The sequence below is a fragment of the Salvelinus namaycush genome, chromosome 9, assembly GCF_016432855.1.
Source record: "Salvelinus namaycush isolate Seneca chromosome 9, SaNama_1.0, whole genome shotgun sequence".
NCBI classification, from domain to species: Eukaryota; Metazoa; Chordata; class Actinopteri; order Salmoniformes; family Salmonidae; genus Salvelinus; species Salvelinus namaycush.
Window position 1 is genome coordinate 32,577,943 of NC_052315.1, and position 25,674 is coordinate 32,603,616.

At 42.2% G+C, this 25,674-nt stretch overlaps 1 protein-coding gene across 3 annotated transcripts in view; it reads right to left on the reverse strand.

Annotated features, from left to right (window-relative positions):
- Positions 1-3,663: 3,663 nt before the first annotated feature.
- The window catches only part of LOC120053977 (hepatocyte growth factor-like), a 35,330-nt gene continuing 13,319 nt past the window's right edge, over positions 3,664-25,674 (reverse strand). For 2 of the 3 annotated variants that reach the window (XM_039001323.1, XM_039001321.1), the window contains 11 exons: positions 25,424-25,589; positions 25,196-25,329; positions 22,739-22,832; positions 6,407-6,543; positions 6,192-6,224; positions 5,990-6,095; positions 5,748-5,822; positions 5,493-5,642; positions 5,281-5,387; positions 5,035-5,177; positions 3,664-4,912 (listed from right to left, as the gene is read on the reverse strand). In XM_039001323.1, the coding sequence (XP_038857251.1) occupies positions 4,733-4,912; positions 5,035-5,177; positions 5,281-5,387; positions 5,493-5,642; positions 5,748-5,822; positions 5,990-6,095; positions 6,192-6,224; positions 6,407-6,543; positions 22,739-22,832; positions 25,196-25,329; positions 25,424-25,589 (1,325 nt within the window). In that variant the 3' untranslated portion in view covers positions 3,664-4,732. Of the gene's footprint in view, positions 4,913-5,034; positions 5,178-5,280; positions 5,388-5,492; positions 5,643-5,747; positions 5,823-5,989; positions 6,096-6,142; positions 6,225-6,406; positions 6,544-22,738; positions 22,833-25,195; positions 25,330-25,423; positions 25,590-25,674 lie in introns of all 3 variants that reach the window. The other variant, XM_039001322.1, reaches the window with a different exon arrangement.

Consider the following 25,674-nt stretch of genomic DNA (forward strand, 5'->3'; position numbering starts at 1 on the left):
CCTGGAGTTTCTTATTTTACTATGGGTTGGAAAACAAACTGAATGGGTGCATAATGCCACCTGGAGTTTCTTATTTTACTATGGGTTGGAAAACAAACTGAATGGGTGCATAATGCCACCTGGAGTTTCTTATTTTACTATGGGTTGGAAAACAAACTGAATGGGTGCATAATGCCACCTGGAGTTTCTTATTTTACTATGGGTTGGAAAACAAACTGAATGGGTGCATACTGCCACCTGGAGTTTCTTATTTTACTATGGGTTGGAAAACAAACTGAATGGGTGCATAATGCCACCTGGAGTTTCTTATTTTACTATGGGTTGGAAAACAAACTGAATGGGTGCATACTGCCACCTGGAGTTTCTTATTTTACTATGGGTTGGAAAACAAACTGAATGGGTGCATAATGCCACCTGGAGTTTCTTATTTTACTACTTCTATGTGTTGGAAAACAAATTGAAAAGATGCATAGTGTCACCTGGAATGTTTTGTTTGAATGGGTATAAAGCCAAGGTCGGCTGTTTACAGCCAGCTGCAGTTATGGAATATTTTCTCACGATTAGAATTCATTGGCTGATCCCTCCTGGTGACCTGGATGGAATTTTATGATCCTTTCTTAACAACTACACGGGTGGGTTGTTTAGCAACAAAACCGACCTGTGCAAGAAAACCGATGCGTGCACAACTATGTGGCAAAACAGATGGGGTTGGCTTAGATTGTTGACAACATGTAAACTATATTTTGTCTCCACATATTTATTGAAAATCGAAACCTCATTTTCACAATGAGCACTTGTTGTCTCTCACATACATTGTTACAGTTCTTTGTTAGCTAGCTAACAATATTTTTGCCATATTAGCATAGACTTCACATGAGTCAAAACACCACAAAACAAGACATGGTATCAATGACAATGAGTTGAAACGAGCCACCATAGATTCCTCACATGGCAGCTTGTATATTTTTTTGTGACGTTGTCAACCAACCCATCGATAGGAAGTCCCACCCAGTACTTCAAAATGGTGAAAGTCCTCAATGGCGAAGCCCATGCTAAAATATGCTTTTTGGGCATTAGAGTTCTCCATCTATATCTATGGGTAAACAACAGACTGCAGCAAACTGACTGAACTCCATACGCAACCTCAGGAAGTAGAATTAGCCACTAGCATGGTGTTTAATTAAGACATATTTTCTATGTTTTTATTTTGTTGCATTGGGGCATCAGAGGGCGAATGTTGTCAGGAATAATAGCGCCCTCTGACAGACCTTGAGGCTGGCCAACAATTTGCTCCCGGCCTCCCACCAGGCTTCTTCTACAGTAGGCTACAAATTCAACGCAAAAGCAAACATCCACAAAAAATCCTTAATTCCATATATATATATATATATATATATTTAAATGTATTCATTTATCAGACGCTATTATCGGTGTTCAGCAAAGTCTCGGTGAAACATAATATATTACAGTTTTTAATGTACTGTTGGTGGGATAGTCTTAATCGCAGATTGTTTAGTTTGTTTTCCAATGATAGCACATTGGCCAATAATACCGAGGGTAGAGGTGGTTTACCTACTCATCTGCAAATTTATACAAGGCACACCGCAGTCCTCACCCTTTTTCTATGTCTTTTCTTCACACTGACAGGGATTTGGGCTTTTTCTTGACAAAGCAGTATATCCTTTGCATCGGACTCATTAAAGAAAAATCTTTGTCCAGTTCGAAGTGAGTAATTGCTATTTTGATGTCCAGAAGCTCTTTTCGGTCATAAGAGACGGTAGAAGCAACATTATGTACAAAATGAGTTACAAACAACGCGAAAAAACAAAATAGCACAGTTGGTTAGAAGTCCGTAAAATGGCAGCCCTCCCCTCCGGCGCCATTATTATTGTTATTTTATTTGACTTACAGTAGTGAGTGCATACATTTTCATACTTTTTTAAAGACATTAGCGCCTACCTTTTTATTTTCTTGTCCCATGTATGTCAGCGTTGGAGTTTTCAATGTGCATTACAGACCTATGTGAAATGCGCGTCAAAGACATCTTCCTTCCATCCTTTGATGGATGCTTTCTGAATGGAATTGAATAGACACCTGTTAGAAGCCTTGGTCTACTGTTATAACGCCTGGTTGTGAACGCATCAAATTCTCGCTGAAACGTTGACATTGAAATTAGGCCTAATGATTGCACTCACAACCACCTAATGCAAATTAAATGAACAAACTCATTGTATGTGGGTATGGTACCATGACGTAATATACTGTAACACTAAAATATAAACACATTAAAACAGTATTCAATGATTAACTTACAGATACATTAAGATAGGAACACGGTGTACTACAGGTATATCATAGTACTGTAATATTGACATGGAGTATTCAAATGAAAAACAATATATGAACAGTAGCCTATAGTGTACATGTACATATAATGTAATATTTTACAACCTTGTATAGCAGCATAAAAACTTCACATCACACATATACACACAGACACAGAATGCAACTTCACTACATTTACAAATACACACACGAAATACAATTAAAGCTATAAAGTAGGGGTTAGTTCTTTGAGGGACCACTCACATTCACAGGTGAAATAGTCAGATCAATGTGTGATAGAGATAGAGGCTAATATTCTCACAATAACACTGAACATACAGTAGCCAACAGCTCCATTTTGATAACAGTTTGTGGTGACAGAGTCTGTGAAAATTCATTTCCAGAGTAGATAGTTACTGGATGTCTGCCAGAGGCTGAGGGAGGTGAGGGAATATAACTCACTCTGATAGATTTCACAGAACCCACTCGCACACACACGCACATACAAAAACACACACACACACACATTCTGTTTGATACACACACAATCAGTATGACTGATTATGTGTGTGTGTGTGTGTGTGTGTATCAAACAGAATACATCACTGCAGGAAGAGAGAGGGGGAGAATAGATGACAAGGATAGTTAAAATGGATAGAAAGGAGAGGGTTAGAGGAAACTGGAAAGGCTTGTAGCTGCATACCCTTTTACCTTTACAATACATACACAGAAATAAAACATATTTACACATACATGTACTGTATATACCTTCAATGGCTTCATGTTGATCTTTCCATGTTCCTAAAAAGGCCAACGTCCCCATCCTCTCACAGGTCTATAAGACCCATATCACATTCAGCCTGTCAGATTTACACTCAGAAAACTATTTACACTGAGACACTTATAGGTATAGTACAGTAAAATGCCCTCAGATGTACAGAGCTGGGTTGTTCCACGAAAAGAGAGCCTTTTGCTTCCCTTTGATATTAAAGTAGAAATTGTGCACTAATATTGCATTTTAAAAGACTGTTACATTAAATGAAGTGCCCGTTTTAATATAGACCACATGGAGAATTCAATATGTCAATATATTCAATATATCAGATTTTTATATGAATAAAGACTTGATAAAGTCAGCATTTTTACATGTTTTTTCGTGAACCCACCGTGACTTCTAGGATGATTTTAACCCACTTAACCACAACATTTCTCCATGTTTTCACCATCATTGTAAAGTCCTAGTTATTTTGTTGCTTTGTAAAGTCATTTCTGAAGATGATTATTTATTTAATGTAATTTGTGATTCATTTACCTCTGTCCCTCATTTTAAGGTCAAACCTGTTTATGTGAACTGAACTCTAATTTTAATATGGTGAAACTATTCCTACGTAAATATTTTAATCAAAAGAAACATTGAACATCTAATAGTCAAATCATAATGTAAAAGCAGGTTAGCTGGTTATACTCTTTTTGGCAATTTTCTGGTGTTTTGTGGTGGAAAACTGAGCAGGTCGAGCATAACACGTCAACCCTGTTACCCATAGATAGACAGGCTCGAAATTTTTAAACAATTTAAAACATTTTGTGAAGCTGGCATTCAATTGACACTCCCTGTTGCACACAACAAGCTTCCATCCCCATTTCACAAGGGTTTTATGGCTGATTTAAGATGAAATCATCAACCCTTTTTTTATTTAACCTCTTGAGATGGGGAAATTTTTTATTTTTTAAGTTGAACATGTGCTCTTTGTGGCAGAATGTTAAAATTTGGTCAAATTAAATGTTTTACACTTCTCAAAAGGCACCGAATTGGTGGAACGACCCAGCTATATTTTAGTTCCCTTGACAGTGCCCTACAGAAGCACACTACAGAAGTGGAGAGCTACTGCCTTTTGGTTTTCAGTACATTCAAGTAACGTCCGGAATCAAGTGTATTCCCACTTTTACCATCTTATCTACAGCGTCTTTCTGACTCCAAACCTTACCAGCTTCAGGACATGGTCGTTGGCCAACCACATATCCACACCTCTGTTGTCCTTAGTAGCATGTTTGTAACAATACATATTTACATTATCTAAAGATCAATCCAGCAGTTTTATCAACACAATTATGTTCCACTCCACAGACATATAGAAGCCCATGATGAGTCTTTTAGCAGTCCAGCATCAAGTCTGGAGTTGCGTCTGATATTTACAATACGGCTGGATTTTCCCCCCTTTCAAATGCACGAGGACTCAGCTGTTCCTTACTGGACTTACACAACAATGTGTCTATATCAAGGTGGTTCTAGTTGGTCAGATCAGGGTACGGGTCAGGATAGTGTCTGAAGATCTTATGGATCCACTGGTTGTAGGATGTCTCAAGGTTGGGTCTAGTCTCTAGTTGATGATGGGATAAAGGTTAGTCTCTAGTTGATCTGAGGTTCAGGGTAGTGTCTGAACACCTTGTGGATCCACTGTGTGTAGAAGGGGATGTTGATGAAGATGCCAGGGCGGTTGGCACGGGCACAGCCTCTGCCATGGACACTGACCCCCACTATGACCCTGCTCTCTCCTTCCTGGCACACCAAGGGGCCGCCATAGTCCCTCTGACGGAGAGAGACATAAAACATACATTAGTAAGGACATACAGTACTCTCCTGGTGAGGGTAAACTCTTTTCAAGTGTTTAAGTGCAGAACATTTCATTAGCAGTTCACCAGCCTCCTTACCTCACAGACCCCCTCGTCCCTCCTCCCCCCAGCGCAGATCTTGGTGTCGGTGATGTGGAGGTTCCCTCTGTGTTGTTCTCTACACCTCTCATTACTGACCATGGGTAGATGGACCACCTTCAGTACACCCTCATGACCCGTCCCTGAGAGAGAGAAGGGGGAGATTTTGATCAGTAGAGCTAATGAATAACCAGTTCCTTATCTAGATGATAAAATCCTGATGGGTATTATGGTATGTGTGTGTACCTTTGGTTTCGCCCCATCCATACATGCTACACATCGTACCCTCAGCAATAGAGCACCCAGCCACCGGCAGCTGAATGGTGTGAACACTGTCTGCAGGGAGGGCAGGCCTTATAGAGACAAAGACATAATCATATCAACAAAAAGTTATTTCAGGAGTAGAACACTATGTAAAACGACCAGCTGTGTTTGTATATTTCTGTTTATGCACTCACTTGGCCAGCCGTATGAGGGCCAGGTTGGAGCCCTCAGGACCACAGACCACATGGGAGATGGAGACTTCCTGTTTGAAGGTGCCGTTAGGAGCCGAGCCACGGAGGTCTGACACACCCAACCAAACACGGTACTCACTCAGGTCTGGAACACTAGGTGGAGACAGGTAGATGTAAGTATAGTAAAGAAATAGGTACAGAGGAAGAAAGGAAAAGAGCTAAAAATAAATATTGAGAGGGAGAGAGAGGTCCAGTTACCATGAGGAGAAACACTGTCTGTCAGTGAGAACCCATTCCTCCCGTATAAGAGAACCTCCACACCAGTGACTGGACCTGGTGAAGGAGCACAACACACATGATATCACACACTGGCGATGAACCTTCGCTAACTCCAACACTGGGACAGATAGTCTATACATCTGCCACAAGAGCAGTTTACACCTATAGAATACAGAGATGCAAAGCCAATTGTGTGTCTATGTGTGTTTGTGTGTGTGTACCCTTTCTGTATGCTGACCATCCAGCTTCCATCTGTAATGGCAATTGGAGCTCCTCCTACTATCCTGGTCCTCTTATGGATGAAACACAATACCTTGGACACCTCCACTGACAAGTTGAGAAAGAGGAAGCTATGTTGAAAAAACATGGTTTACCCGAAGAGGTACAAGATGAAAGCCAGAAGGCGTGAGTTGAAGGACTGACCTCTCTGTGGAATGGTGTTCTCTGATGGTTCACCTGTATGACAGAGGATGAAACACAAGATGGAGGTCTCAGTGACGATGCCACTACAGCAGGTGTGTGTGTGTGTGTGTGTGTGTGTGTGTGTGTGTGTGTGTGTGTGTGTGTGTGTGTGTGTGTGTGTGTGTGTGTGTGTGTGTGTGTGTGTGTGTGTGTGTGTGTGTGTGTGTGTGACTCACATAGTTTGATGCTGCAGTAGTCCCAGGGTATAGCAGTGCTGTTAGTGTAACACCAGGGGCCATATGTGTCTCTGTCTGGGTTCCTACAGAAACTCCCCTCCTGTCTGACAGTCAGCACCGCCGCATCTCTGTCACCACTAAACACACGCAAAGAAGAAGCGTAGAGTTTATATAACAGTGTAAGAGATACAGTCAGCCTAGCATATTGAGCCTACCACAGGTGTGTACGGTTTCTCGCTCTCTTTTTCTCTCTCTCTCTCCCTCACATACACCCACACATCTCCACTGACAGAGAAATGATCGTAATGTTTGGAACGTGACCAACAGAATTCTTTCCCAGACATTCCTGGATGATAAGAAGAGGGGAATTCAGAGGAGGACCCATCACTGACGCACAGCGAGTGTGTGTGTGTGAGTTTGAGTGTGAGAGAGGGATGATCCCTCTGAGTCTCTTTAACATAAACAATAAACCGCTGATCCCTGACTAGGGTTGAATACCAGGAAACGGGTTATCGAGATTTCCTGCCCAAACCCACTTCCTTTTCACGGGATAAATAACTGCGAGAAACCGGTATATTATAATAAATTATTTCTATGAACAGCATGATGTGAAATGGAACTGTTAATTATATGCAATGTCTAAATCTGTCTTCTCTATGGCCTTCTATCTGCATGCTCAATCCCCGAGTGGCACAGAGCTAGAGGCATCACTACAGACCCAAGTTCGATCCAAGGCTGTACCACAACCGGCCGTGATCGGGAGTCCCATAGGGTGGTGCACAATTGGCCCAGGTTTGCCTGGGGAGGCTTTACAAGTAGGCCGTCAGTGTAAATGAAAATGTGTTCTCATTAACTGACTTGCCTAGTTAAATAAAGGTTAATAAATGTAAAAATCAACGTGCAGGGTGGGGACGGACAGCTCATCTCAGTAGGAGCGCAGTTTACAATGCATGTATCATCTCATCATGGTAACTTTTCTTCTGTGACAGGTAGGCCTACATTTTCTGCAGCATCAGCCACGTCACTCTTGATACAAGTTAGTATTCGACATCCATCCATGTCTGAGAACGTCGGGAGATGATGTGGAAACCGGCCACTAGATGCAACAGTAGGTTTCAGTTGTAGACGGGGATAGGTTTCAGTTGTAGACGGGGATAGGTTTCAGTTGTAGACGGGGATAGGTTTCAGTTGTAGACGGGGATAGGTTTCGGTTGTGGAAAGGGATGGTGGATCTACCTCTGATTCCAAAAGTTGGAAGTTCGAATCCAGCGAAAGAAAGCCTATCCCAAACCTTAACCCCATTCAGAGTTAATGCCTAACTTTAAGATTTCAGAGTTAATGAATAAACTTAACCCAAACCTTAAAAATGTTGAGTTAATGCCTAAACTTAACCTTAAACAGTTTGAAATTTGACGTTTGCAACAACCTCGAAATTTGACATTTGAGAAACATGGATGAACGTCTAATTCTGAAGTGTGACTTTGAGAGCTAGTTTGCAGCATAGATTATGCTACTGTAATAAGGACCGAATGCGCATCTAATTTACACATCTCTATCTGGCTTTCGGGGGTCACCTTAAATTTTTAATTGTAAAGATGTTTTTTTTTTTGTTAAAACAGCCTATCACTCGAATATCATTGCTTTAAATCAGTGCATAAGCAAGCACACTATTGCAATCTTTCTCGCAATCAATTCCTTTAAATTGCCTCCAAAACAGACAATACTGTTCAATATTCATATATATATGTATTTTTTTTTTTATGTACCAGTCAAAAGTTTGGACACACCTACTCATTCCAGGGTTTTTCTTTATTTTTGCTATTTTCTACATTGTTGAATAATAATGAAGATATCAAAACTATGAAACAACACATATGGAATCATGTAGTAACCAAAAAAGTGTTAAACAAATAAAAATATATTAGCCAGCCTTTGCTTTGATGACAGCTTTGCACACTCTTGGCATTCTCTCAACCAGCTTCATGAGGTAGTCACCTGGAATGGATTTAAATTACAGGTGTGCCTTGTTAAAAGATAATTTGTGGAATTTATTTCCGTCTATGCGTTTCAGCCAATCAGTTGTGTTGTGACAAGGTATGGGTGGTATACAGAAGATAGCACTATTTGGTAAAATACCAAGTCCATATTATGGCAAGAACAGCTCCAATAAGCAAAGAGAAATGACTGTCTATCATTACTTGAAGACAGTCAATACATAAAAAGTTTCTTCAAGTGCACTCGCAAAAACCATCAAGCGCCATTATAAAACTGACTCGCTTAAGGACCGGCACAGGAAAGGAAGGCCCAGAGTTACATCAGCTACAGAGAATAAGTTCAATAGAGTTAACTCCACCTCAGTTTGCAGCCCAAATAAATGCTTCAGAGTTCAAATAACAGACACATCTCAACATCAACTGTTCAGAGGAGACTGCGTGAATCAGGCCTTCATGGTGGAATTGCTGCAAAGAAACCACTACTAAAGGACACCAATAAAAATAAGAGACTTGCTTGGTCCAAGAAACACGAGCAATGGACATTAGACTGATGGAAATCTGTCCTTTGGTCTGATGAGTCCAAATTTGAGATTTTTGGTTCCAACCACCGTTTCTTTGTGAGACGCAGAGTAGGTGAACGGAGGATCTTTGAATGTGTGGTACCCACCGTAAAGCATGGAGGAGGTGGTGTGTTGGTGCTTTGCTGGTGACACTGTCAGTGATTTATTTAGAATTCAATGCACACTTAACCAGCATGGATAACACAGCATTCTGCAGTGATACGCCATCCCATCTGGATTGCTCTTATTGGGACTATTATTTGTTTTTTCAACAGGACAACCTCCAGGCTGTGTAAGGGCTATTTGACCAAGAAGGAGAGTGATGGAGGGATTTTGACTGGTACTCTATATATACACACACTGAGTGTACAACACATTAGGATCACCTGCTCTTTCCATGCCATAGACTGACCAGGTGAATCCAGGTGAAAGCTATGATCCCTTATTGATGTCACTTGTTAAATCCACTTCAATCAGTGTAGATGAAGGGGAGGAGACAGGTTCCCCCCCACATTCCACTGAAAAGGCAGCGCGCGAAATTCAAAAAATATTTTTTTGAAATATTTAACTTTCACACATTAACAAGTCCAATACAGCAAATGAAAGATAAACATCTTGTGAATCCAGCCAACATGTCCGATTTTTAAAATGTTTTACAGCGAAAACACCACATATATTTATGTTAGCTCACCACCAAATACAAAAAAGCACAGACATTTCTTTCACAGCACAGGTAGCTTGCACAAAACCCCCAAATAGAGATAGAATTAGTCACTAACCAAGAAACAACTTCATCAGATGACAGTCTTATAACATGTTATACAATAAATCTATGTTTTGTTCTAAAAATTTGCATATTTCAGGTATAAATCATAGTTTTACATTGCAGCTACAATCACAATTATCACCAAAGCAGCTAGAACAATTACAGAGACCAACGTGAAATACCTAAATACTCATCATAAAACATTTATGAAAAATACATGGTGTACAGCTGTCACGTTCCTGACCTATTGTTCCTTTTTCTTGTATTTATTTAGTTGGTCAGGGCGTGAGTTGGGTGGGTTGGTCTATGTGTGTTTTTCTATGTTGGGGTTTTGTGTTCGGCCTGGTATGATTCTCAATCAGAGGCAGCTGTAGATCGTTTGTCCCTGATTGAGAATCATACTAAGGCAGCCGGGGTTTCACGTGTGTTTTGTGGGTGGTTGTATCGCGTGTCTGCATTCGTGCCACACGGGACTGTTTGTCGGTTGTTTTATGTTATTTTTGGTTCGTGTTCAGTTTCGATTCATTAAATAATCATGGACACAAATCACTCTGCTTATTGGTCCGACCCGTCTCGCCTCTCCTCGTCCGAGGAGGAGGAAGAATATTACGACGATCGTTACAGAACCACCCACCAATCTAGGATCAAGCGGAGTGCAAACGGGCAGCGACAGCAGTGGGAAAAAACCCAGGACTCCTGGACTTGGGAGGAGATCCTGGACGGCAAAGGACCCTGGGCTCAGCCAGGGGAATATCGCCGTCCCAAGGCGGAGCTGGAGGCAGCGAAGGCAGAGAGGCGCTGGTATGAGGAGGCAGCGCGGCGACGCGGTTGGGAGCCCGAGAGTCAGACCCAAAAATTTCTTGGGGGAGGGCACACGAGGAGTGTGGCAAAGCCGGGTAGGATACCTGAGCCAACTCCCCGTGCTTACCGTGGAGTGAGAGGGCGTCGTACTGGTCAGACACCGTGTTATGCGGTAAAGCGCACGGTGTCCCCAGTACGCGTGCTTAGCCCAGTGCGGGCTATTCCACCTCGCCGCACTGGTAGGGCTAAGTTGGGCATCGAGCCGGATGTCATGAAGCCGGCCCAACGCATCTGGCCTCCAGTGCGTCTCCTCGGGCCGGCATACATGGCACCAGCCTTACGAATGGTGTCCCCGGTTCGCCAGCATAGCCCAGTGCGGGCTATTCCACCTCGCCGCACTGGCAGGGCTACGGGCACCATTCAACCTGGTAAGGTTGGGCAGGCTCGGTGCTCAAGAGCACGTGTCCTCCTTCACGGTCCGGTATACCCGGTGCCACCTCCAAGTACCAGTCCACCGGTGGCAGCCCCCCGCACCAGGCTGTCTCTCCGGGTTCTCTCTCCAGCTGCTCCCACCTGTCCAGCGCTGTCAGAGCCTTCCTCCTCTCCAGCGCAGCCAGTGCTTACACCACGCACCAGGTCTACAGTGCGTCTCAGCCGGCCAGAGTCTGCCGTCTGCCCAGCGGCGCCTGAACTGCCTGCCTGCTCAGCGCTGTTTGAGCTGCCTGCCTTCCCAGCGCTGTCCGTCTGTTATGAGCCGTCCAGCCAGGACCAGCCAGAGCCGTCCAGCCAGGACCAGCCAGAGCCGTCCAGCCAGGACCAGCCAGAGCCGTCCAGCCAGGAGCTGCCAGAGCCAGCCAGCCAGGAGCTGCCAGAGCCAGCCAGCCAGGAGCTGCCAGAGCCAGCCAGCCAGGAGCTGCCAGAGCCAGCCAGCCAGGAGCCGCCAGAGCCAGCCAGCCAGGATCCGCCAGAGCCAGCCAGCCAGGATCCGCCAGAGCCAGCCAGCCAGGATCCGCCAGAGCCAGCCAGCCAGGATCCGCCAGAGCCAGCCAGCCAGGATCCGCCAGAGCCAGCCAGCCAGGATCCGCCAGAGCCAGCCAGTCCGGTGCTGTCCCTCAGTCCGGTGCTGTCCCTCAGTCCGGTGCTGCCCCTCAGTCCGGTGCTGCCCCTCAGTCCGGTGCTGCCCCTCAGTCCGGTGCTGCCCCTCAGTCCGGTGCTGCTCCTCATTCCGGTGCTGCCCCTTAATCTGATGGGGGTTATATTGAGGGTGGCCATTTTGAGGAAGCTACAAAAGCGGGTAGTGACTATGGTGGGGTGGGGACCACGACCAGCGCCAGAGCCGCCACCGTGGACAGACGCCCACCCAGACCCTCCCCTAGACTTTATGCTGGTGCGCCCGGAGTTCGCACCTTAAGGGGGGGGTTATGTCACGTTCCTGACCTATTGTTCCTTTTTCTTGTATTTATTTAGTTGGTCAGGGCGTGAGTTGGGTGGGTTGGTCTATGTGTGTTTTTCTATGTTGGGGTTTTGTGTTCGGCCTGGTATGATTCTCAATCAGAGGCAGCTGTAGATCGTTTGTCCCTGATTGAGAATCATACTAAGGCAGCCGGGGTTTCACGTGTGTTTTGTGGGTGGTTGTATCGCGTGTCTGCATTCGTGCCACACGGGACTGTTTGTCGGTTGTTTTATGTTATTTTTGGTTCGTGTTCAGTTTCGATTCATTAAATAATCATGGACACAAATCACTCTGCTTATTGGTCCGACCCGTCTCGCCTCTCCTCGTCCGAGGAGGAGGAAGAATATTACGACGATCGTTACAACAGCAAATGAAAGATAAACATCTTGTGAATCCAGCCAATCTTTCAGATTTCTTAAGTGTTTTACAGCGAAAACACAATATAGCATTATATTAGCTTACCACAATAGCCAAAAACACAACCCATTTATCAGCAGCAAAAGTTAGCGATCGCAAAAAAACAGCAAAAGATATATAATTTTTCACTAACCTTGACAAACTTCATCAGATGACAGTCCTATAACATCAGGTTATACAATACACTTATGTTTTGTTCGAAAATGTGCATATTTAGAGCTGAAATCCGTGGTTATACATTGTGAAAACGTAGCAACTTTTTCCCAGAATCTCCGGATATATTTCTGACACTCACCTAATCTGACCAAATAACTCATCATAAACTTTACTAAAAAATACATGTTGTACAGCAAATGAAAGATACACTAGTTCTTAATGCAATCGCCGTGTTAGAATTCTAAAAATAACTTTAGTACGACATACAGCTTACGTTATAGCGAGACAGGGCCTGCAACGAGGGCGGAAAATAGTACTAAACATTTTCCACAGAAATACGAAATAACATCATAAATGGTTCCTACTTTTGCTGAGCTTCCATCAGAATCTTGTACAAGGGGTCCTTTGTCCAGAACAATCATTGTTTGGTATTAGAATGTCCTTTTCTCCTGTCGAATTAGCAACCAAAGCTAGCCAAGTGGCGCGAAGCTGTCCATCTTCACCAAACGCAGAGAACGGAAAAAGCCAAAACTCCCGATAAACTTTCAATAATCTGATAAAACTATATTGAAAAAACATACTTTACGATGATATTATCACATGTATCAAATAAAATCAAAGCCGGAGATATTAGCCGTCTATAACGAAAGCTTTTCAGAAGGCAATCCAGGGTTCCTTCCCGCGCCTTGCTGAACAAAGGAAATAGTGGTCACGTCATTCCAAGAGCTCTTGTTCGACCTCAGATCAAGCTAGACACCCCATTCCACCTCTCACTGCCTCTTGACATCTAGTGGAAGGCGTATGAAGTGCATGTATATCCATAGATTTCAAGCAAATGAATAGGAAGGCCCTGGAACAGAGCCTCGATTTCAGATTTTTCAGTTTCAGGAAGTTTGCTGCAAAATGAGTTCTGTTTTACTCACAGATATAATTCAAACGGTTTTAGAAACTTGAGAGTGTTTTCTATCCAATAGTAATAATAATATGCATATTGTACAATCTAGAATAGAGTACGAGGCCGTTTAAATTGGGCACGATTTTTTCCCAAAGTGAAAACAGCGCCCCCCCTATCCCAAAGAAGTTTAAATAAGGATTTTTAAGCCTTGAGACAATCGACACATGGATTGTGTATGTGTGCCATTCAGAGGCTGAATGGCCAAGACAAAGTATTTAAGTGCCTTTGAACGGGGTATGGTAGTAGGTGCCAGGCGCACCGGTTTGAGTGTGTCAAGAACTGCTAGGATGCTGGGTTTTTCATGCTCAACAGTTTCCTGTGCGTATCAAGAATGGTCCACCGGCCAACTTAACACAACTGTGGTAAGCATTGGGATCAATATGGGCCAGCATCCCTGTGGAACGCCTTCGACACCTTGTAGAGTCCATGCCCTAAGGAATTTAGGCTGTTTTGAGGGCATAAGGGGGGGCAACTCAAGATTAGGAAGGTGTTCCTAATGTTTTGTTCACTAAGTGCATATATATATATATATATATATATATACAGTTGAAGTCGGAAGTTTACATACACCTTAGCCAAATACATCTCAGTTTTTCACAATTCCTGACATTTAATCCCAGTAAAAATTCCCTGTTTTAGGTCTGTTAGGATCAGCACTTTATTTTAAGAATGTGAAATGTCAGAATAATAGTAGAGAGAATGATTTATTTCACCTTTTATTTCCTTCATCACATTCCCAGTGGGTCAGAAGTTTACATACACTAAATTAGTATTTGCTAGCATTGCCTTTAAATTGTTTAACTTGGGTCAAACATTTCGGAAAACCTTCCACAAGCTTCCCACAATAAGTTGGGTGAATTTTGGCCCATTCCTCCTGACAGAGCTGGTATAACTGAGTCAGGTTTGTAGGCCTCCTTGCTCGCACACGCTTTTTCAGTTCTGCCCACAAATGTTCTATAGGATGAGGTCAGGGCTTTGTGATGGCCACTCCAATACCTTGACTTTGTTGTCCTTCAGCCATTTTGCCAAAACTTTGATAGTATCCTTGGGTTCATTGTCCATTTGGAAGACCAAGCTTTAACTTCCTGACTGATGTCTTGAGATGTTGCTTCAGTATATCCACATAATTTTCCTCCCTCATAATGCCAACAATTTTGTGAAGTGCACCAGTCCCTCCTACAGCAATGCACCACCACAACATCGGCTTGCAAGCCTCCCCCTTTTTCCTCCAAACATAACAATGGCCATTATTGTCACGTTCTGACCTTAGTTTCTTTTTTATGTCTCAATTTTGGTTTGGTCAGGGCGTAAGTTGGGGTGGGCATTCTATGTTTTGTTCTAGGTTTTGTATTTCTGTGTTTGGCCTGGTATGGTTCCCAATCAGAGGCAGCTGTCAATCGTTGTCTCTGATTGAGAACCATACTTAGGTAGGCTGTTTTCCCACTTTGAGTTGTGGGTGATTATTTTCTGTTTAGTGTTTGTCGTCACCTTTCAGAACTGTTCGTTTGTCGTTTTGTTAGTGTTCATATTTATTAAAGAAACGTATTTATGAATACTTACCACGCTGCACCTTGGTCCTCTTCTCCTTCTCCCGACGAAAATTCGTTACAATTATGGCCAAACAGTTCTATTTTTGTTTCATCAGACCAGAGGACATTTCTCCAAGACGTATGATCTTTGTCCCCATGTGCAGTTGCAAACCGTAGTCTGGCTTTTTTTTGGCTGTTTTGTAGCAGTGGCTTCTTCCTTGCTATGCCGATATAGGACTCGTTTTACTGTGGATATAGATACTTTGTACCTGTTTCCTCCAGCATCTTTACAAGGTCCTTTGCTGTTGTTCTGGGATTGATTTGCACTTTTTGCACTAAAGTACGTTCATCTCTAGGAGACAGAACGCGTCTCCTTCCTGAGCGGAATGACAGCTGCGTGGTCCCATGGTGTTTATACTTGCGTGCTATTGTTTGTACAGATGAATGTGGTACCTTCAGGTATTTGGAAATTGCTCCCAAGGATGAACCAGACTTGTGAAGGTCTACATTTTTTTCTGAGGTCTTGGCTGATTTCTTTTGATTTTCCCATGATGTCAAGCAAAAAGGCACTGAGTTTGAAGGTAGGCCTTGAAATAAATCCACAAGTACACCTCCAATTGACTCAAATGATGTCAATTAGCCTATCAGGAGCTTATAAAGCCATGACATTTTCTGGAATTTTCCAAGCTGTTTAAAGGCACAGTCAATTTAGTGTATGTAATCTACTGACCCACTGGAATTGTGATACAGTGAATTATAAGTGAAATAATCTGTCTGTAAACAATTGTTGGAAAACTTACTTGTGTCATGCACAAAGTAGATGTCCTAACCACCTTGTCAAAACTGTAGTTTGTTAACAAGAAATTTGTGGAGTGGTTGAAAAACGAGTTTTAATGACTCCAACCTAAGTGTATGTAAACTTCCAACTTAAACTGTATATAGATCCACACACACTACATGATCAAAAGTATGTAGACACCTGCTTTTCAAACATCTCATTCCAAAATCATGGGCATTAATATTGAGTTGGTCCCCCCTTTGCTGCTATAACAGCCTCCATTCTTCTGAGAAGGATTTCCAATAGATGTTGGACCATTGTTGCGGGGACTTGCTTCAATTCAGCCAGAAGAGCATTAGGGAGGTCGGGCACTGATGTTTGGTGATTAAGCTGGCTTGCAGTTGGTGTTCCAATTCATCCCAAATGTGTTCTATGGGTTTGAGGTCAGGGCTCTGTGCAGGCCAGTCAAGTTCTTTCACACCGATCTTCACAAACCATTTCTGTATGGACCTCTCTTTTTGCACGGGGGCATTGTCATGCTGGAATAGGAAAGGGCCTTCCCCAAACTGTTGCCACAAAGTTGGAAGCACAGAATCGTATAGAATGTCATTGTATGCTATAACGCTAATATTTCCCTTCACTGGAACTAAGGGGCTTTGCCCGAACCATGAAAAACAGCCCCAGACCAATATTCCTTCTCCACCAAACTTTACAGTTGGCACAATGCATTGGGGCGGGTAGAGTTCTCCTGGCATCAGCCAAACCAAAATTAATCCATAGGACTGCCAGATGGTGAAGCGTGATTCATCACTCCAGAGAATGCATTTCCACTGCTCCAGGATCCAAAGGCAACAAGCTTACCCCACTCCATCCGACTGTTGGCATTGCACATGGTGATTATAAGTTTATGTGTTGCTGCTCAGCCATGGAACCCCATTTGATGAAGCTCCAGACGAAAAGTTATTGTGCTGACATTACTTCCAGAGGCAGTTTGAAACTCGGTAGTGAGTGTTGCAACTGAGGAGAGACGATTTTTACGCGCTACATGCCTCCGTACTCAGCGGTCCCATTCTGTGAGCTTGTGTGGCCTACCATTTTGCGGATGAGCCGTTGTTGCTCCTAGATGTTTCCTCTTCACAATAACAGCACTTACAGTTTACCAGGGCAGCTCTAGCAGGGCAGAAATATCACAAACCGACATGTTGAACACATATCCTGCACCAGCATCGCATGTTCTCTCCGAGCTTCATTGAAAGAGGTTCGTAATTCCAGTCCTATAATACAGTATAATAGAATACAATCCACACTCAAAATTATTAGCCTACTGGAGCTTAACACATTTATAAACCAAAGAGAGCATAGCTACATTAATGGCCTTTTATGTTTTTCTGGCATGCTTAATGTGCGGTAGCATAAACAGTATATTATACAGTGCATTCGGAAAGTATTCAGACCCCTTGACCTTTTCCACATTTTGTTATGTTACAGCCTTATTCTAAAATGTATTAAATCAAATCCAATCCTCATCAATCTACAGACAATACCCCATAATGAAAAAACAAAAACTGGTTTTTAGAAATATTTGCAAATGTAAAAAATTTACATAAGTATTCAGACCCTTTGCTATGAGACTTGAGCTCAGGTGCATCCTGTTTCCATTGATCATCCTTGAGATGTTTTTACAACTTGATTGGTGTTCAACTGTGGTAAATTAAAATGATTGGACATGTTTTGGAAAGGCACACACTTGTCTATATAAGATCCCACAGTAGACAGTGCATGTCAGAGCAAAAACCAAGCCATGAGGTCAAAGAAATTGTCACTCTGACAGAGCTCTAGAGTTCCTCTTTGGAGATGGGATCTCTGCAGCACAATCTCTGCAGCACTCCACCAATCAGGCGTTTATGTTAGAATGGCCAGACGGAATCCACTCCTCAGTAAAATGCACATGACAGCCCGCTTGGAGTTTGCCAAGTTGGTACCTTAAGGACTTTCAGACCATGAAAAAATAGATTATCTGGTCTGATGAAACCAAGATTTAACTCTTTGGCCTGAATGCCAAGCGTCATGTCTGGAGGAAACCTGTCACCATCCCTGCGGTGAAGCTTGCTGGTAGCAGCATCACGCTGTGGGGATGTTTTTCAGCTGCAGAGAATAGGAAACTAGTCAGGATCGAGGGAAAGATGAACGGAGCAAAGTAAAGAGAGATCCTTGATGAAAACCTGCTTCAGAGCGCTCAGGACCGCAGACTGGGGCGAGGGTTCACCTTCCAACAGGACATCGACCCTAAGCACACAGCCAAGACAACGCAGGAGTGGCTTCGGGACAAGTCTCTAAATGCCTTTGAGTGGCCCAGCCAGAGCCTGGACATAATACAAAACAGAAATCTCATAAATCAAATTTCTCAAACATACAAGTATTAGGCACCATTTTAAAGATAAAATTCTCGTTAACCTTTTCTCAATAGGGGGTGCTGTTTTCACTTTGTAAAGATTTTGTTCCCAAATTAAACTGCCTCGTACTCAATTCTTGCTCGTACAATATGCATATTATTATTACTATTGGATAGAAAACACTCTCTAGTTTCTAAAACCGTTTGAATTATATCTGTGAGTAAAACAGAACTCAAGTTGGAGCAAACTTCCTGTGAGGAAGTGAGAAATCTGAAATCAGGCAGGCTGTTCTGGGGTCAGTTTATTAATTTGCATGTCTTCTATTGGTCGACATGCACTTCATACGCCTTCCCCTAGATGTCAGCAAATAGTGAGAATTGGAATGGAGTTGCTAGGCAGATCTGAGGCCATATAAAGGGTCTTGGAACGTGGGGTGCAGTCTTTTCAACATTCGCCATGACGCAAGACAGACCTCAGGATGGCGTTCTGGAAAGCTCCCGTTATAGGCCTTAGATATATCCGGCTCTGATTTTAGTCGATATAGGTGTTAAAGACATCATAATGTTGTTATTTTAAACCGAGTTATATCAGTTTATATCAGTATATTGCGATTTTCGGATATTTCTTTGTGCTGCGTTATAGTGAGTTGGGCACGTCTGGGCCACATGGCTAATGTTTACTGCTAATTCCAAAGTTGAAGGCGACAATCTACAACCGGAGCAACGATTCTTCTGGACAAAGGACAACTTGCCCAAGATTCTGATGGAAGCACATCAAAAAGTAAGAAGTATTTATGATGTTAATTCGTTGTTCTGTTGAAAAATGTGAAACTACTATTCCGCCATTAATTTCGGTGCGGTCTCGCTTTAACGCACACTGTATGTCGTAGTAACGTTAATTTTAAAAATCTAACACAGCGGTTGCATTAAGAACTAATGTATCTTTCATTTGCTGTCCAACCTGTATTTTTTAGTCAAGTTTAGGATTAGTTACTGATTAGATTAGGTGCCTCTCCCAAGATTTCTCCCGACATTTTGTTGGCAGCTTGGCTACTATTCTCATTGTATAACCACGATTTGTGCTGCTAAATATGCACATTTTCGAACAAACTCTATATGTATTGTGTAATATGATGTTGTAGGACTGTCATCTGAAGAAGTTTGAGAAGGTTAGTGAAAAAATTTATATATTTTGCTGGTTTATTCGTTATCGCTATTGTTGGCTTGAATCAATGCTGTTGTGTGGTTGGCTATTGTAGTAAGCTAATATAATGCTATATTGTGTTTTCGCTGTAAAACACTTAAAAAATCTGAAATATTGGCTGGATTCACAAGATCTTTGTCTTTCATTTGCTGTACGCTGTGTATTTTTCATAAATGTTTTATGATGAGTATTTAGGTAATTCACGTTGGTCTCTGTAGTTATTCTAGTTGCTTTGGTGAGAGTTGTGATGGTGGCTGCAATGTAAAACTATGATTTATACCTGAAATATGCAAATTTTTCTAACAAAACATATGCTATACAATAAATATGTTATCAGACTGTCATCTGATGAAGTTGTTTCTTGGTTAGTGACTATTTATATCTTTATTTGGTCGAAATTGTGATAGCTACCTACGCAGGAAAAAAATGGTGGGAAAAAAAAGTTGTGTCTTTGCTATCGTGGTTAGCTAATAGAAATACATATTGTGTCTTCCCTGTAAAACATTTTAAAAATCAGAAATGATGGCTGGATTCACAAGATGTGTATCTTTCATCTGGTGTCTTGGACTTATGATTTAATGATATTTAGATGCTAGTATTTACTTGTGACGCTATGCTAGGCTATGCTAGTCCGGGATTGTGATGAAGTAGAAGTTAATCCAGCCACAGTGTCTGATTTCAAAAATGCTTTACGATTATGTTAGGTTACCACCAAGTCACAGAAAAACCCAGCCATTTTTCCCGCCAAAGAGAGGAGTCACAAAAAGCACAAATAGAGATAAAATGAATCACTATCCTTTGATGATCTTCATCAGATGACACTCATAGGACTTCATGTCACACAATACATGTATGTTAGTTCGGTAAAGTTCATATTTATATCCAAAAATCTTATTTTACATTGGTGTGTTAGATTCAGTAGTTCCAAAACATGCAGTGATATTGCAGAGAGCCATATGAATTCACAGAAATACTCATAATAAATGTTGATGAAAATACAGCTATTATACATGAAACTTTAGATACACTTCTCCTTAATGCAACCGCTGTGTCAGATTTCCAAAAAACTTTACAGAAAAAGCATAATCTGAGAACGGCGCTCAGAGCCCAAACCAGCCAGAGAAATATCCGCCATGTTGGGTAGTCAACATTATTCATAAATAGCATTAGAAATATTCACTTACCTTTGATGATCTTCATCAGAATGCACTCCCAGGAATTGCAGTTCCACAATAAATGCTTGTTTTGTTCGATACTGTCCATCATTTATGTCCATTTATGTCAAATAGCTTCTTTTGTTAGGGCGTTTGGTAAACAATCCAAAAGCGCGATCTGGTCCATTCGGACGAAACGTTCAAAAAGCTATATTACAGGTCCAAGATACTTGTCAAACTAAGTATAGTATCAATCTTTAGGATGTTTTTACCATAAAAGTTCAATAATGTTCCAACTGGAGAATTCCATTGTCTGTAGAAATGCACTGGAACGAGAGCAACCTCTCAAGTGAAAGCGCGTGACTGAGAACGAGGCTGTAGGCAGACCCCTTACTCAAGAATCCCATCCAGCCCCCCTTCACATGAGAAGCCTGAAACCACGTTCTAAAGACGGTTGACATCTAGTGGAATTCTTAGGAAGTGAAAAATAACCCATATCCCACTGTGTATTCGATAGGGGTGAGTTCAAAAACTACAAACCTCAGATTTCCCACTTCCTGTTTGGATTTCTTCTCAGGTTTTTGCCTGCCATATGAGTTCTGTTATACTCACAGACATCATTCAAACAGTTTTAGAAACTTCAGAGTGTTTTATATCCAATACTACTAATAATATGCATATATTAGCATCTGGGACTGAGTAGGAGGCAATTCACTCTGGGCACGCTATTCATCCAAAAGTGAAAATGCTGCCCCCTATCCCAAACAAGTTCCTGATCGAACATCTCTGGAAAGACCTGAAAATAGCTGTGTAGCAACGCTCCACATCCAACCTAACAGAGCTTGACAGGATCTCGAGACTGTAATTGCTGCCATAGGTGCTTCAACAAAGTACTGAGTTAAGTGGCTGAATACTGATGTAAATATGTAAATTCCATTATTTTTTTTTATACATTTGCAAAAATGTCTTAAAACCTGTTTTTGCTTTGTCACTATGGGCTATTGTGTGTAGATTGATGAGGAGAAAAAACTATTTCATCCATTTTAGAATAACGCTGTTACTTAACAAATTGTGGAAAAGGTCAAGGTGTCTGAATACTTTCCGAATGCACTGTATATGCTGTCTTGGATAACTGCACAATCTTTTACACTTTTTTGGGCATGGACTCATAAAATGTCTTTAATGTATGGCTCATCAGGCTCAGGTAGCATCATGCTTGAATTTTCATGCCGATTCATGCTATAATCAAATCGAGACATATTTATATGCTTTATATGTTTTAGAATGACACTTCTGGTTTTGACTGGAAATACCAGGTCGCCCGGGGGAAAAGTGATTCATTCTCAGGATGAAACATTTGTAAATTACCGGGAAAATATTCAACTCTATCCCTGACCTCTGCCGTTTAACCCCTGGGTGGGAGCCAAGCAGAGGAGCTATTTGGCTTTGAAGTGAGAAGTGTTCCCGAAAAAGGAGGAGGGTCAGGTTCAGAGGTGAGGCTTGAATCATGTTCCCCAGATGCTTTTACACAGACAGACAGACAGACAGACAGACAGACAGACAGACAGACAGACAGACAGACAGACAGACAGACAGACAGACAGACAGACAGACAGACAGACAGACAGACAGACAGACAGACAGACAGACAGACAGACAGACAGACAGACAGACAGACAGACACACACACACACACACACACACACACACACACACACACACACACACACACACACACACACACACACACACACACACACACACACACACACACAGCATATGTTTTCCCTAACCCCTACCCCTGATTCTAACCCTAACTGTAACCCTAACCCTAAGCCTAACACCTACTGTAAGCTTAAAATAGCCTTTGTCTTTATGGGGACGAGGGGAATGTCCCAACGAGGGGGTCAACTACAGGCTAAAGATGCACTCTCAAACTTTTGTATGATTTCAGACAGTAGTTTTGAAAGTGGTGCTCACATTTTTTGTTTACTATGTCATCAAATTGTGTACTACGTCATCCATTTTGTATGATATGTCAGGTCATGCAAAAAAACAAACACTTCATCCGTTTACATGCGAAATTCATGTGGCTTTTCCGTATAGGTAGGGCACTCCCTCTGGCATCCACCCACGCACAAACACAAAGATGTGTAGCGTGTGGTTTTGTTACCTGTTGCTATGGTCACTCCAGAGGGAACAGGGAAGACCTGACCTGGTCCTGGAAACCTCGCCTCTGTAGTTCTCTCCACTACCCGTGTAGCAGTCTGGAACACATACATGAGACCAAGCTAATGAAATATGAAAACATATTTATGTTAATGTAATAGAATACTACAAACCAGCCCCAGGGGAATATATTAGGAAAACTATCCTGATCTCTGGCGTCTTGACTGGTAGACCACAACATGACTGTTCTGGACCTGTTAGTTGTTTAGCACCCCCTAGTGGCAGTTTAAGTGCAGCAGTGTAGACTTGACCTATTTGTGTCATGTGACAAGAAGCAGTTTCAGATGTGAAGCAATGTGTAAGTGTGACAGAGTAGTTATAATCATTCAACATCATTCTTTATAAGCTTCATATGACACAATGTCTATAAGTACATGTGTTTATTAACACAAAATAAATGTGTATCACATATAATGTTCATGTTTCTGTAAAAGATGAATAATTGAGTTAGCTGTTAGCTACTTTGCATTAGCTTCACTGCTATTTCTCTCTAGGGACACCTAGCTGAGCAATATCAAACATACAGTTGCTTTCTAGTAACTTTATTTCATATGTGTCTCTAGATTGAGTACTCTTATTCCTTATTTCATACATTTAGTACAGTTATTGTGGATGACATTCTGTGCTCTATACTACTGTAACTGAAAACATGTATGTTGTATAGCACACTGTATTACTTATACAACTAATATAAGGACAGGACATGAGACGGGAGTAGAAATTAATGTGGACATTGTTTAATGCGTTTCACAGGAAGAACATTCCAAGCATTTCAACGTAGGTAAGCAAGGGGGGGGGGGGGGGGTTACAGGTGCCCTAAAGGGACAAAACTAGAATATCAATACACAACAATGCACTTTTGTGTTTGTTGCAGTATCACACTGTGATTCAAGTAAACTTCCAAACCGGCACCCTGCTTCTCACTGAGTTATTTGAATGAATGCTTAGCTAACTGGATAGCTGGCTAAGGGCTACTATACATTTAGCGAGTCCAGTATAGTGAAAAGACAGGCACGGCTACCAGTAAGAGAGGAACCTCCACGTTTAGCAGTAAGGATTAAAGATTTAACGGGCTGTCATCTCGGCGCAGAGCAAGCCATCACGACATCGACAGCTTAAGTCTTCACCTACATGCCATGCTTACCTCACATCATGGAGGAAAGTAGTAAGGAAAATTCTACGCAGAAAGATGAAAACATTAAAGAGAAACATGGAGCATTCGATTCACAGTCTATAAGTTCGCGCTCTTACAAATCATCAGTGAGTTCGAGGTCGTCAGCCAGTTCAAGGGCTAGTATAGTCATTGCCAAAGCGAAAAAAGTGAAGTTGGCTTTGTCTTTGGAAAGGCCAAGCTGGCTCCCCAGGCAGAACTCACTATCCCTAGACTGGAACTATGCACAGCCGTGGTGGCAGTCCAGATCGCAGAGTTGATAGTTGAGGAGATGGATCTGAAGTTTGACAGCATCATATACTATTCGGACAGCAAAGTGGTGCTTGGGTACATCCACAACCAAACAAGGCAGTTCTACGTCTACGTGAGCAACAGAGTTCAGCGTATCTGGCAATCCATGTCCCCAGACCAATGGATGTACGTGCCCACAGATCTCAACCCAGCTGACCATGAGTTTAGATCCGTAACAGTAGCCCTCCTCAGCAACACGACATGGCTGTCTGGACCAGTTTTTCTTCAGAATCCTGCCCTGCACTCCTCCAAATCTCTAGAGTTGTTTGGCCTTATCAGCTTCCGACTCTGAGATACGGCCACAGGTGACTTCTAATGTCACTCAAGTCTCCAAGAACCTGCTGAGCTCCAAACGCTGTGAGCGTTTCTCCAAATGGAACAGAAGAAGGAAGCTATGAACCATTGGATAGAGAGGAGAAAGAAGCTAATGTCCAATGGGACTTCACCTCACTGTCCAATGTGTCAGAGCTAGTTTGATTATGTGGAGTGGTCTGTCATTACCAGAGTCCTACAGATGTGGGATCTTAACTTGACCTATATTGTTACAGCAAAATAATTCACAGTGGTGGAAAAAGTAGCCAATTGTCATACTTGAGTAAAAGTAAAGATAACTTAATAGAAAATGACTCAAGTGAAAGTTACCCAGTAAAATACTACTTCAGTAAAAGTCTACTCATCTACTCATTCCAGGGTTTTTCTTTATTTTTACTATTTTCTACATTATAGAATAATAGTGAAGACATCAAAACTATGAAATAACACATATGGAATCATGTAGTAACCAAAAAAGTGTTAAACAAATCAAAATAGATTCTTCAAATTAGCCACCTGTTGTCTTGATGACAGCTTTGCACACTCTACAGCACTCATTGAGCTATGATTGTCTGAGACCTGAAGACTTGTATCATCTCCTGGAGCTATGTTACAATAGGCTCTCACCTTGAGGTTCAGTGTTCTGTTTGCCACAGCGGGGGATGTTAGTGCAGAACGCTGTGCGAACGTTAGGGTCTGAAGTGAAGCACCATGGGAGGTCACGTCCATCTGGGTTCCTGCAGTTGTTCTCCCTCAGGTCTCTGAAACACACACACACACACACAATAAAGATAGATTCACACACAGACAAACATATTGTGTGTAGGGCTGTCGATACAAGTGTGGTTCACTCACTTGCAGCGGTAGTTCTGTGGAACGTATGAGTGGTTGTGGGGGTACTGCGAGTCCCAGCGTTGACAGATCACCCCACTGGGTGTTACTGCTACTGACCCTCTGTAGCCCTCACCTTGACCCCGGAAACACCTAGTAGTCACATCCACCTCTACCACACTGTCTGTGGCTGAGAGAGGGAGAGAGAGAAAGAGACAGAGATTAAACATAGCCATATCACCTATACCCTCTGTTATACTGAAATAGTTTCTCCT